Below are 14,202 nucleotides of genomic sequence, written 5' to 3' on the forward strand. Positions count from 1 at the left end.
AAGGTAATGCTGGCCTCATAGGAAGAGTTTGGAAGTTTTCCTTCCATTTCTGTTTTTTGGAACAGCTTCAAGAGGACAGGTGTTAACTCTTCCTTAAATGTTTAGTAGAATTCCCCTGGAAGGCCATCTTGTTTGGGGAGATTTTTGATTACTAATTCGATTTCTTGACTTGTTATGGGTGTGTTCAAATTTTCTATTTCTTCCTGTTTCAGTTTTGGTAGTGTATACGTTTCTAGGAATTTGTCCATTTCTTTCAGATTGCCCATTTTATTGGCGTATAATTGTTTATAATATTCTCTTATTATTGTTTGTATTTCTGCTGTATTGGTTGTGATCTCTCCTCTTTCATTCTTGATTTTATTTATTTAGATCCTTTTTCTTTTTGATCAAACTGGCTAGTGGTTTATCAATTTTGTTAATTCTTTCAAAGATTCAGTTTCTGGTTTCATTGATCTGTTCTGGTTTTTTTTGGTTTCGATAGCATTAATTTCTGCTCTAATCTTTATTATCTCCTGTCTTCTGCTGGTTTTGGGTTTTATTTGCTGTTCTTTTTCCAGCTCCTTAAGGTGTAAGGTTGTGTATCTGAGATCTTTTCTTCCTTCTTTAGGAAGACCTGGATTGCCATATACTTTCCTCTTATGACTGCCTTTGCTGCGTCCCAGAGGTTTTGGATTGTGGTGTTATCATTTTCATTGGCTTCCGTATACTTTTTAATTTCCTCTTTAACTTCTTGGTTGGCCCATTCATTCCTTAGTAGGATGTTCTTTACTCTCCAAGTATGTGTTACCTTTCCAAATTTTTTCTTGTTTTTGATTTCAGGTTTCATAGCATTGTGGTCTGAAAATATGCATGGTATGATCTCGATCTTTTTGTACTTGCTGAGGGCTGATTTGTGTCCCAGTATGTGGTCTGTTCTGGAGAATGTTCGATGTGCACTGGAGAAGAATGTACATTCTGCTGCTTTAGGATGAAATGTTCCGAATATATCTGTTAAATCCATCTGGTCCAGTGTGTCATTCAAAGCCATTGTTTCCTTGTTGATTTTTTGATGAGATCATCTGTCCGTTGCTGTGAGTGGGGAGTTGAAGTCTCCTACTATTATAGTATTACTATCAGTGAGTTTCTTTATGTTTGTGATTAATTGATTTCTATATTTGGGTGCTCTCACATTTGGTGCATAAATGTTTACAATTATTAGTTCTTCTTGGTGGATAGACCCGTTAATTATGATGTAATGCCCTACTTCATCTCTTGATACAGTCTTTATTTTAAAGTCTAGATTGTCTGATATAAGTATGGCTACTCTGGGTTTCTTTTGTTGACCATTAGCATGATAGACAGTTCTCCATCCCCTTACTTTCAATCTGAAGGTGTCTTTAGGTCTAAAGTGGGTCTCTTGTAAACAGCATGTAGATGGATCTTGTTTTCTTATCCATTCTGTTACCCTATGTCTTTTGGTTGGAGCATTTAGTCCATTGACATTTAGAGTGAGTACTGAAAGATATGAATTTATTGCCATTATGTTGCTTGTAGAAGCCCTTCAGTGATTTTAGATGGATTAGATTTGCATGTTAGAAAGAATGCTGTAGCTTTTATGCAGAGTAAGGGGAGAAGAGATGAGACAGAGTTCAGTTAGAAGATTCGTTCAGTGATTTAGGCCAGAAGCATCACGGTTCTAAATCACAGGTCAGAAGGAGAGATTCGAGAGACCCAGATGGACTCAATCTAGCTAGATGATGAATTGGACAAGGCTGCTAAGACAGAGGTGCTTCCTAAGTTTTCCTAATGAAGCCCAGACGGTAGGAAGAGACAGAGAAGAGCAGTGGGAGGCAGTAAAAGATTGGGTTCAGCTTTGACACACCCAGTTGGATATTCTTGAACATGTTAACATCCTGAACGTCCAGTCAGAGATTTCTGATAAACAGAGATGTGGATGTGGAGCTCAGAAGGAAAGTCAGTATTGGACCAAACTTGTGGAAGTCATTAACCTAGTAAAGGATAATTGAAGCCTTTAGTGTAGATGACATTGGATAGATAAAAATGGGCAAAGGGAAAGACAGCTGTGGGAACCCCGAGGAAGGGAACGGTGCACATTTACCCCTGTGGCTCTGTACATAGTAGGTGCTCTAATGCATATTTGTTGAATGACTGAATGAGAATACAGTGCCATTAGGGCAATAAATGTGTTCAGCCTGCCATTGCAGATATGCCCCTAAAATTCCATTTTCAACTTCTAAAGAAATTCCATTAGTTTGCCTTTTGAAAGAGGCTTTGGAGATTTTTGACCCTGATTTCCTAGTTTTGTACTGCTAGAATGAGGTTATGAAAGATGCTTTCTTCGCCAGCAGCTGGGCTATGATTAACTGCTTTATCTATAATGTGGTTTCCATTTTTATTAAGGTTTTGTTTATACTTTATACTGCTAAATGGAAATCTTCCTAAATATTTCAAAAGTAAATTCCCTTCATTTTAATAATAGATGCTTGGCTTTCCAGTATATGACCTTGAGAGCTAATTAGAGTTTGATAAAGGTGTTAAAAGTTTTCTAAAAGCAGTAAGTAGATTTGCCATAGATTTTCTCTCCCTGATCACTGAAGGCTTATATTCATGACACTACAGTTATCTTTTTCCCAAATCCCTTCCCTTCCTGTTCTTAATAATATAATCTAGAGACTCTTTTTTTTTAATTTGTTTCATTTTGATAAATTTACAGTTGTTCATAATGCAGGGAAAAGAAAATCAGTATGAATAATGCTCCAGACACATTTTCTACAAAGCAAAAGTGTCCATTAAAAAAATTTTTTTAATTGTCATTTTGGAATTAAATAAGCTAATGTAGCATACAGACATTCGTAAATGACCATTTTCTTCCTTCTCAAAACACATATTTTTACTGAAAAAACAGGTTTTTTTTTTTTTAGGAACATAAAAATGTGCAAACAAAAAGGAAGTTTTCTGGAATATTTCCTCTAAAATTTAAATCTTTTCCAGTAAAATCAACCAGGTAATCTGTAAATTCATCAAACATAAACATAGAATTCAGGTATCATGTCCTCTTAATGTTTTGCTCAAGGGGGAAAAATCAGTTAATGGGGAGACTAATAACCATTTTAGGGCTTTGATTTGAGTTCACACACAAGTGACAATAAGTTAAGCTATTAAGGAGAAAGAACATGCATGTATATGGTGCCCCTGCTATGCCTCAGGCATGATTCCAGGTGCCCAGATAATGTTCGTTATATTTGTCCTGTATAACAATCGTGGGAAGTAGGGTTTTTTGATATCCATGTACACATGCAAAGGCAGGTTCACCAAAGATCACTTAGCTAGTGTGTGGCAGAGCCGAAATTCCAGTCCAGCTCGAAAGCCAGGGTTCTTTCCTCTACAGGTTGCTGTGTCTTCATATTAGCCTCCTATCCACTAGAGTGTTTAAAATGGAAATTTTGGGTTTGATTTCCAAACTAGCTGAAAATAAAGATCAACTTGTGAATAATAGTTGAATGTAAGGTAAACCTGGAAGAGGGGAAGGATATGAGGAACATAATTTTTAAGTCAGAGAGAGAGGAAACTAGTAGTGAAAGCCAAGAGAGGGAATAGTGCCTTTTGCTTGTAGATCCAGCAAGTGAAAGAGGGAAGCAGTTTTGGGCTGTTATAGTTAGAGCTGCCCATCCATGGACCATCTAATCTGCCTTGAGACAAGTGAGCCTCCTAGCATCAGAAGCCTCTCAGCAGAGCCGACCATCTCAGAAGAATGGAAGAATTCCTGAGCGGGAGGTTATATTAAATGACTTTGTCAGTCCCTTCCACTCAGGTTGTCATATTGCTAAGTGTAACAAATGGCAGGTATCCTAAGCCAGGTACAACAAGTTGAGTCTTCGTGCTGAGGTCATACTGTACCAATGGGCATTACCATCACCTGGCATTACCAACCACAATGTTGTAAAGGACCATTAAGGTGAGGTTAGCCTTCTCATGCTTGTCCTAAACACGAGCATCTTCATTTGATTTTCATACCAAGGGGGAGATTCTCATGCTGTCCTCTTGGACCTGTGTGTCTTTGCAGGACTTAAAAGGGAAAGTTGTAATATTTACCTGGGGAGGGGGGGTGGTTCTTTCAGGATCAGGACAGCTATCCCTTTGTAATTACTCATAACCACTTCGAAGTGCTTTCTTTTATTTCCTGTAACTCTTTACCTAGCAGCATTGATCAGCTCTCCCCCACCATCCTTGTATATTCACCTTCCAAATATCTTCTCCCTCCCTCCCTTTCTTCATTCCTTTTTTCCTTCAAATCATCATTATTCTTCTAACTGAAATTTTGACCAGAAGTGTTAGACCTAACTAAAGGAAAGTAGTTAAACAAAACAAAACAAAACAAACAAAAACCCAAAACTGGTTACAGGAGTAGCATGTGCCATCAGCAGTCAACATTCATTTATCTTCTGACATCAACAGTGCTACACAACTAATTGCCGATTAGAGAGCTGGCATTTATTCTCACCAAAATATAACCATTAGAGTTGACATTTTCTCATTGCTGATTTTCAGAGTCTTTTGTCCTCGGTCTTGTCTCTCCTTTAAGAACTTGAGAGGTTGTTTCTGTTTTGTGTTGTAAAATTATTACTGTGATGGAAATTGTCATTGTCGTTTTCTTGATTCCGACAGGCTGTGTTTGACGTGGACAACAAGAAAGGACTGACTCTGATTGAACTCTGGGAAGGCCTGACCGTGGATGACATCAAAAAGAGCACTGGGTGTGATTTTGCAGTAAGTGTTTCTGTGAATAAATCCAGCCACTTGTCCTATATCATGAGCTTGATTAATGGGTGTTTACAGGACATGAACCATTAATTTGTGATCATTTTTGGAGTTGACCTTTACAGAGAACAGGAGTGAAGGGAAGGGTGCCTCCAGATGAGAGCAGGTGGGAGCAGGAACGGGCTCTGACTCACGGCCACCCTTTGGCTCAGGAGTCAGAAGCAGGAGGGGGAGGAACCACCAGGGGCTGCTGGAAACAGAAGGTGGAGCTTGAACACAAAGCTACTTTCTGTAAAGTCCCTTGCAAATCTTCTGTTCTTGGGTTACCTATCAGAGCTGTGGCTAGACTCCGTTAACTCCAAGATGTGAGCCACACATGGAGAAATGATGCTCCCTGATTTTTTAATCCACCTATGACTTAGGGCTTTCTCTATTAACTTCGATGCTTGATTATTCCATCCATTGAACATGTTGGAACGTTGAGCTCTGACACTTGAGTTACAGTCACAAAATAGGTATATCTTGCATTTAAAGAAAAATGTAGTGCATAAAAACTCAGACTTACAAAGCACATAATACACCAGAGGAGTATAATTAAAGAAATCCCCAAATCACTTTTCAAAACAAAAATAATAATATTATAATATAGTCACTCTTTAATGTAAGTGCTTGTTTATAAATCACTGATCACCCATCTAATGGGGGTCGAGAGGATGGTTCAGTCTGTTTGAAGTTAAAATAAAGGAGAAATGTCTCTGAAAAGCTGAAGGAAAAGAATTTCCTTTTCACATACATTTTAAGAAGGGATTTACTAGTTAAAATGAAATAGTTATAATGGGGAAGAAGTGTTGCAGCTACCCATCCTGGAGAAAGTAATTTAACAAAACCTATTTGATAAATCAAGCATATATTTCATACACTTCTTCCTTAGGTACTACATGCTTGGCTGGTACCTGTTAATGCATAACAAATTTCTATAAAAACAATTTTGCTGCATAATTCATTATCCACATATAACTGTTTATGGTACTGTCTGAGGGTCTTTGTCTATTAACCTTTTTTGAATTTCCCTTTGGAAAAAAGAAGTCTGTCAGCAATACCTAGCACAAAAAAAAACAAAAAACAACAACAAAAAAATACCCACATCTTTAATTAGCTTTTTAGTAACCTTAGGGAGAATAAATGAGATCTGTTTATACTTTTCACTGTTTGGAATCCCTTACTTCAGTGGTAGAAGCAAATAATTCGTCTTACCTATCAGCTGTTCTTTGTATTTTTCCCCATTGTGTGTAAGTTAACCTCTTCTTCATCAGGTAATATTTTCGAATCCACATGATTTTCATTTCTTTGCCACGAAAGAGGATATACAAAGAAAGGACCCTTGTTGTTATCTGCTTTTTTTTTTTCCATTTATATAGTTAAGTCAGGATGAAAAAGGTGTTTTAGTGTTTTTGCTTTTTGCTTTTGCTTTTTGCTTTTTGTTTTTAAGTGCTAGTTTCCCTGTGTTGATGCACTGAAAAATATCTCTGTGGTTTCTTATTTAATACCATATCACCCTCTTTCTCTTTTGACATTGACATGTAATCTTATTTCCTCCAAATTAGGCTATTGAGATAAGATGTGAATTTGCATATTAGTGTTGTTGTGAAAATGAAAAGGTGTAGTATCAGCTGAACCATCTCAACAAAAGAGCTAGCTTTTGAGGATCTGATGATCAGTGGCATCTCTTTAGACCCTGATGGGTGAAATCACATGTAGCAGATTGTTTTTCTGTAATGCTATGGACTAGAATGCTCTAATTAATATGTTCTGTGTAATAGCTGGGTTATCAATAAAATACATACAATAATAAAATTATATTGAGGGTAACATTTCTTTATTTGATAATTCAAATTAAATTAATAATTAAATAATTCAAATTCAAATTTGATAATTCAAATAAAGTGTTTCACATCATAATTTAGAAGATATTCCATGTGGTTATTAATGGATAGGTACCATTTTACTCTCTATATAACTTTATACAAGTTAGTCAAAATTCCTTTTTGAGAAAAGGCCCACTCAGTCTTCAATGTATACCTGGAAATAAACATTTTAGAAGGGAATAGTTAGACAACCAGGTTGTTGCATAATAAAGAAAAAAGGGTGAAAACCTAGGTCTGAGTAATTTTGAAAATGTGTTGGCTAACATTTTCTCCTATTAAAGCTGTGACAAGCTAATGAAAATGTCAGATTCCTGTATTTCACTCAGTGTGTTCCTGCCAGTTACTTGATGGGCCAAAGTAGAAAGAAAAGGGAAAAGTGATATGCCATCACTTAAATTGCATTATCTCCAAAGTCTCTTTTTCCACTGAGTAGTTAATTCAAATGGTTATTCATTTCTCTCTTTTCTAATGCATGCTTGTGTTACATAAAATATTTTTTTCTTTACCATATATGTCTGTGGACCTTTTTTGAAACAACATTATTTCCTTCTGTTTTTATTTTTTAATTAGATTAAAAAAAAAATGAATCCATATTTGAAAATCACATGGTAAAATAAACTTCCAGAGGTAAAATAAACTTCCAGTCAACCATGATTATTTATTGAACACCCATTTGTGTCCCACATTGAGCTATGAAATGTGAATAAAATAGAACAAATTGGTGTAGTTCCTACTCCCAAGGGTCTTGGTCTTATTCTACAGGCAGGAATACATCTAAACCACCATTGGCAAAAATTAAGTAAGAATACAGCTTATTTATATGTTTGCAGTGAAATTTGGAAGAAGCCAGGTGTACATATTCTTTGCTAAGTTGAATAAATTTATACTCCGTATCTATTATGAACTGGCATTATGCCAGAATTAAATTGTATACCATTGGGATTTCAATGGACTGGGAAAACAAATTGTTGGCTTATATTCTACACCTAAATCATATAGTCTTGTGTTACCTGTAGATCACCTTGGCAGGATGATCTGCTTCAGCCTGCATGGGCTTAAAATGTTGATGAGACTGAGCATGCGAACAGGATGAAAAATGGTGATTTAGTAGGTGTTTTTCATTACAAAAATAGGTGGGCCAAGTCAGTCTACATAAAGCTTCATCTCTTTCTTTTTTCATATAAGTCAGAGTCCACATTGAGGATATAAATGACATTAAGAGCTCAAAGTAGGGTCAGTATGCCAAGGAAAGTGATCAGATGTTTAGGTTATAAAATTAAGGTGTCCAGTTTCCTTTTAAAGGAAATGCTATAAAGCATCTATTGGAAATGATCTGTTTCCCGAAAAATAGAGTTTCATTTCATTAAATTATTTCTACAGATGCTCTGTTGTTTAAAAAAAGAAAATGGGTTGTTTGTGAGACACACTTTCTAAATACTCAGAGCCCATATGTCTTTTGTTCTTTTCAGTAGAGTTGAAGATCTATGCACATGTGGGCTGTGATTTTTGACTATTTATTATATGTCTATTATTTTGTCTATTATTATATATCTGCTCTTGGAACTGGCAGGTCTGAATGAGCTGTCATTTATTTTAAGCTGTATACCAAGCCATACCGATCCTTTTTACTCTGATCATGTCATTCTTTTAGTAGAAAAACGGAAAAGGGGGCATTAGCTCTTGACATTGTGAAGAGCTAATACAGAATCAATTTATAAATGAACTAAAAATATTTAACCTCATCAAAGCCAAATAATTGTCTACTCCTATTGTTAATACTGTTTTAACCTCTATTAAAACCTTTCTTCTAATTCTTTAAAGCTTATTTAATCCATTTATTCATTCATTTTTCCATTAATTTAACAAAATATTAACTGTTTATTCTGGAAGGCTAGGCCCACTTCAATCGCTTCATTCTTGAAGAGCTCAAAAATCATCTAGATTTTAATATGCCCCCACTGTGCTTTCCATGGGGACTGTTACTTAATAGGACTCCATGGATATTTGCCAGACTGAATGAAGACATCTGTACCTGACATTGTCTTGAAAGATCAGTCAAAATTAAGCCAAATTACTTACATTTAACTTTATTCTTCCACCAGCTCTACCATTAAATGTAGACCTGTCCTCATTTTTCTCTGCTTCAAGTCTTCTAGGAATGCATGTATTGTTCTGTATATTGAACATAAACCTAGTCAACATTTAATATTTTTAATGCTATTACCTGCTTTTTAAAAATAACTTGGAATCTTTTTACTGCCTTCATATCATTTCCATTCTGATTATGATATTTCTGATAAAATTCATCATCGATCATGTATCTCTTCATTAATATGGGCCCAGTTAATCCAAAGACTACATTGTGTCAACGAAATTGGGAATTGACTAGACTTATTTTGAGCATTTTGAGACTTGTGCCTTACTCTGTGTCTCTGTTTTGGGTACTCTCAGAGGCATCAATCTCAGAGCTCAGTGATCCATTCCGAGAGCTTGGTTTTCTGGACCCTTTATCGTCTCTGTCTGTTCCTCCACCCTCTTGCTGTTGCCAGTCTTACTGATGCTTAATTTAGGAACTGTAACGTGCAAGAAGGTTGAGAACTATATACCCACAACATAAACAGGAAAGAGTTTTCTGTCTCGTTGGTTTAGAATGGAAAATAATGAGGAAACTCTAGGTGATGTCTGTGGCAAGGCTGTTTGTTGCCAACATTATTCAGGTTTGGAAATTCAGAAAAGAGATGTTGATGCCATGAGGTTTTGTACAATTTGGTCATTTTTTCTTCTCTTTCTTTTACCAGGTTTCACCAAAACTCATACCAATGCAGCAGATCACAACTTGCAATGTGGAATAGACATTTCTCCCAGGTTGTGTGTTTCTCATTTTAACCACATAGGATTTCATTGAAAGGACATCAGTAATCATAATTGTATATCTAAGAAGCAGTTTTGACTAGTTTTCTTCCAGCATTTTACACTGTAGCAGCCATGTAGTCTTTATTCTCTCTAGTGTGCTATAAAGTTTTAATGAAAGACAGATATATATATATAATATAAATGATTATCTTACTTGTTTTATGATTGCTTTGAAGGCTTATCTTTACAACTGGTGCTCACATTGGATTTATCTTTACCTTTTGTGATATGTACACAAAATTGTACCAAGATGGGCCCTTAGGAAGACTTTCACTGATGTGCTGTCCCTCCCAACTAAATCTTGACGTATAGAAAAAAAGAATGAGGGAGATAAAGAACTCCACCCAGAGTATACCCAAGGCAGCATTGCACTAGTGCTGAATGATAACATCTGTGTGAATTTTGAGTAGGAGAAATGCTGTCTTAATGATTATGTTTTTCTTTTGGCCTCCTCTGACTTTTCTTTTAGAGCCTCTGATTTTGTGATTGCATCTTGTTTCCCTAAAGCATCCCTTCTCCTCCCACACTTTCTACAACTAAATCGATGTTCAGTAAGGCAAACAGGAACATCTCTGTGTGGGAGAAGTAACTGGTTCATGGGGAGAGACCAGAGTGTGTAGGGTCTGCTGGTGCTGACATCTCACCAACAAGTTGCCTTTATAAACCAAGCAACCATTTGTGCTTTGCCAAAGATGAAGGTTTATTATGAGAAGAGGGCTATAAACCTAACTGATCTAGTCTGTTTTCTCATTTTAAAATAATGTAGTATTTCTGTGTATCCAGAGGGGTCCTTAAGAGGCTTTCTCTATGTGATTGAGGTACAGTGGGCTACTCCTTCAAGACTTCCTTTTAAGCCACAAGGGACTATGGGATAATTTATCATGAATCCTGTCACAGTGACAACAGAGTTTAAAATATTTTTTTCTTTCTTTTCAGGATCTCTTATTTTTGTTCAGAAAAATTTATTTTTTTAAAAAAAATTTTTAATGTTTATTTCTGAGAGAGAGAGAGCACAAGCAGAGGAGGGGCAGAGAGAGGGAGACACAGAATCCAAAGCAGCTCCAGGCTCTGAGCTCTCATCACAGAGCCTGACGTGAAGCTCGAGCTCACGAACCGTGAGATCATGACCTGAGCCAAATTCGGATGCTCAGTTGACTGAGCCACCCAGGCACCCCTGTTCAGAAAAGTTTCTAAATATTGAATGCCTTTTTCTACAGAGCACTATTCTTTCTTCTGCCCAGGCTACTTCCTTGAACAAACTACTTTTAATTCAGCTTTATCCAAATAAAGGAAATACTGATAAGTAAATCTAGGCTTTGAAGAGCAGGGAACTTTTAGTGTTAGAAAATAAACATGATAGGGGTGCCTGGGTGGCTCAGTCAGTTAAGCATCTGACTCTAGATTTCAGCTCAGGTCTTGATCTCGCAGTTCATCAGATCAAGCCCCACATGGGGCTCTGTGCTGACAGCATGGAACCTGCTTAGGAATCTCTCTCGTCTCTCTCTGCCCCTCTCCTGATCACATATGTGTGTCTGTGCGCATGCATGCTCGCTCGCTCGCTCTCTCTCTCCCTCCCTCTCTCTCTCTCTCCCTCCCTCTCTCTCTCTCTCCCTCCCTCTCAAATAAACGTAAGAAAAGAAAAGAAACATGGTAGAGTGGGTTTTGTAAGGAACTTTTCCTCAGAAGTATCCTCCCTACCAAATAGTCACCCTGTGGGCATCCCAGGCATCCTAGGTATCAAATGGGAGAAATAGACCGGGTACCCTGAAGACAGGTCAGACAGCTGTTCTCCAGGCAGATGTAGGCATAGTACAGTGCAATATATCATTCCTCTGGCACCAGATATGTATATAGGAATTGATGTGTATTTTTAGGTGATAGTTAGCATCGAAGCTCCCTTTCTGTTTAGGTACAACTACAATTGTGTCATGTATGGTATTAGAGGAGAGAGGCTTTTTTTTGTATCACACTCTCTATCTAAAAGAGTCTTGCTGGCTGCGGGATTGAAAGCATACTGTCCCAATACTGGTAAAAAGGCCTCTTTTTGGAATTTGTGAGGTCCAGAGAATAATACATATCTTAGAATTATAATTTGGTAAAATGTATGTTATTGACAGTTGCTATATTTGCAGACTTAGTTGCTTATTATTCTATTTCATTACTTTAAGATAATGTGATTCTAAGAGTGTCCCCAACTTTGAATGGTAAAACCTAAGTAGATGACTTTATATTCTTGATTAAAGGGTGCCATGGATAAAAACACAATAAGAAATACAGTAAATATCCTGAATTGATATAGATCAGTGTGATTGTCTTCTTTCTTGTTTGGGAATGGTGTGACCAATCATGGGAATAATACACTAGAGATTGGTGGAAAGACCAACAATAAATAGTTTATATACTTTATGGCTTCTAATCAAGTTGTTGCTTTTCTTTCTATCTTACCAAAGAGCAAATACTGTTTTTTATGAAAGAACAAATGAAATTTTTACCTAAATGAATTCTGATTTTACTCCTTGTCAAAACCAGTCATTTATCTATAAATATTGATTACCAGGCTTCATGTATTAATATGTATTTTTTTGCTTTTATCTTACATTCTTTTAGGACATATATTAATGAATGAATGAATTAATTAATTAATTAATTAGCTTCCCAGTGGCATGTTGAGTTTGCTTGCATTTTGAAGTGGCTCTAGTATAGTCTGCCCAGCATCTGTGTTGTTCCTCTGGTGACAGACTCATGCCCTGGCCAAGGGGTTGGGTGTGTGCCCAGAAAATGCCTGTTTTGATAGCTCTTCTTTGTCCATAGTGTTCATACGCTGCGGCGGGGGGGTGGGGGGGGTGGGGGGGGTGGGCGGGGGTGTGCTATGAGCCAGGATATACCAGTAAGGTCATTTCTCCCATGTGCAAAAACTGGAGATAAAAGAGAAGCTAATTTTCCTATTCCTTTCTGGTCACTAAGCCATAAGAATGTGAGTCTGGCACCAACACCCCATTTTCCCCCTTCACTCACACACACATACATACTTACACACATGCACACCCTAGCAGCTGAGTTCCAGTTGGACAAAACAAGCTGAAACACAAGCACACTGAGTTGTAAGTAAGGAGCTTCCTAGTGGTATTTGCGTTCTTGGTTCTCGATGTGCCTAAGGCTACCTTCCCTCCAGCCGTGCTTGTACATGAGCCCACAAGTCTCCCATTTCCCTTCGGCTGGGTCTTTGTGGGTCTTTTCATCTGCAACCAAAGTGTGAACTCAAACAGCTTTTGTAATTCATGAATCTTGGGAGGGATCTGGTCTCCTACAGAAGTTATGCAGAACATGAGTAAAACTGCTGCAGCTGGTCCCAGAGAACACATATAAGAGCATTTATAGGTATTACCAGTGGGTAGGAAGGTTGTGGGTAGAGGTTCTTTTTCTGACAATGTCAGTATATTCAACATAGCTTTGAAAATTATTCCAATGGAAATAGAAGCAGAGATTTATTCAGTGGATGGGTTTCTTAGTACTAATCTTTTCCAACCAGAGCATGATCTTCAGTTTCTTAAACTTACTTTCGGATTTTCCCATCTTTAAAAGAAGCAGAATGTACTGCTTTTCAGCATGGTTCTATAAGGCATAGTTAATATATCTGTAAAATGAACACATAACAGTGTATAAATTGATACATTGAAAAATGTTGCCAAAATACTGACAGATCATTTTTAAATGCCATGTCATAATATTACCTTGGGACAGAATTGTTCCCATCCTTTTATTTTTTAATATCTACACTGCTTTCCCACCTAAGACTGTACTAAATATCAAAGTAGGTTTAAGCATACATATCACTAAGTGTCACGTGATCTGAATGCATGTCTGTATGGCATACACTTGAATTCTCTTACTTCCATTATGTTAGACACGTCTGTGTAAAATCATCCAAAGACACCCTTTATGGACCCTGTAGCAAGTCCCATGAGAGTGATACCTATACCAATCCAGGTAACTGATTGATGAGACAGCTCCTTCCCTCAAAACCACAGTCAAACAAAAAATATATTTGGTTTTAGAGGTTAAATGTGCTTGATTATCATGGTCATTATTACCTTTAATGAGGTGCCACTCCAGATGGCCACTTGGAAATTACCTCAGGCAATTATCCTGGCCCTTCTGTAGCATAACCCACCATGGGTCCCTAGGAAACCCTCCCATTTCCCCTGACAAACTGCAGGGCCCAACACAGTCATTTTCTTTCTTTGGCTCATTCCTAGGCATTCTATCTCTTACCCTTTAAAATTTTCAAGAAGAAATCAGACACCAGTCTGATACAGATATAGATACAGTTATAGATACAGAGATATGGATTCACACACACACACACACACACTGTGATGTTCCACTTGAAGCCCTTCTCTCTTGATCTGGGGACAGGAGGTAGCATCTCCCACCTAGCCTTCTTGGAGTTAGAGTGCCCCAATGGCTCCTTCCAGATTTTCTCCATAATCTCCAGTTTCCAACCCTTGTAGGTGCTCAATGTGGGTAAGGGTTTAAGAGTTGTCTAACTGGTTCTAAGCCAGATACTGCTTCATAATGTGTGTATAATGGCCTCACTGGAACGTAG

The 14,202-nt window shown here is 37.3% G+C and overlaps 1 protein-coding gene across 3 annotated transcripts in view; it reads left to right on the top strand.

Annotated features, from left to right (window-relative positions):
- Positions 1-14,202, top strand: part of OXCT1 (3-oxoacid CoA-transferase 1) — a 155,526-nt gene that overhangs the window by 125,981 nt on the left and 15,343 nt on the right. For 2 of the 3 annotated variants that reach the window (XR_006220996.1, XR_006220998.1), the window contains exons 16-17: positions 4,666-4,767; positions 9,482-9,548. Coding sequence is in view for 1 of the 3 variants with exons in the window: in XM_042995662.1 (XP_042851596.1) it covers positions 4,666-4,767; positions 9,482-9,535 (156 nt within the window). In the remaining 2 variants the exon portion in view is untranslated. Of the gene's footprint in view, positions 1-4,665; positions 4,768-9,481; positions 10,046-14,202 lie in introns of those variants that run through there. The other variant, XM_042995662.1, reaches the window with a different exon arrangement.

This window comes from Panthera tigris, chromosome A1 (assembly GCF_018350195.1).
Source record: "Panthera tigris isolate Pti1 chromosome A1, P.tigris_Pti1_mat1.1, whole genome shotgun sequence".
Taxonomy (NCBI): Eukaryota; Metazoa; Chordata; class Mammalia; order Carnivora; family Felidae; genus Panthera; species Panthera tigris.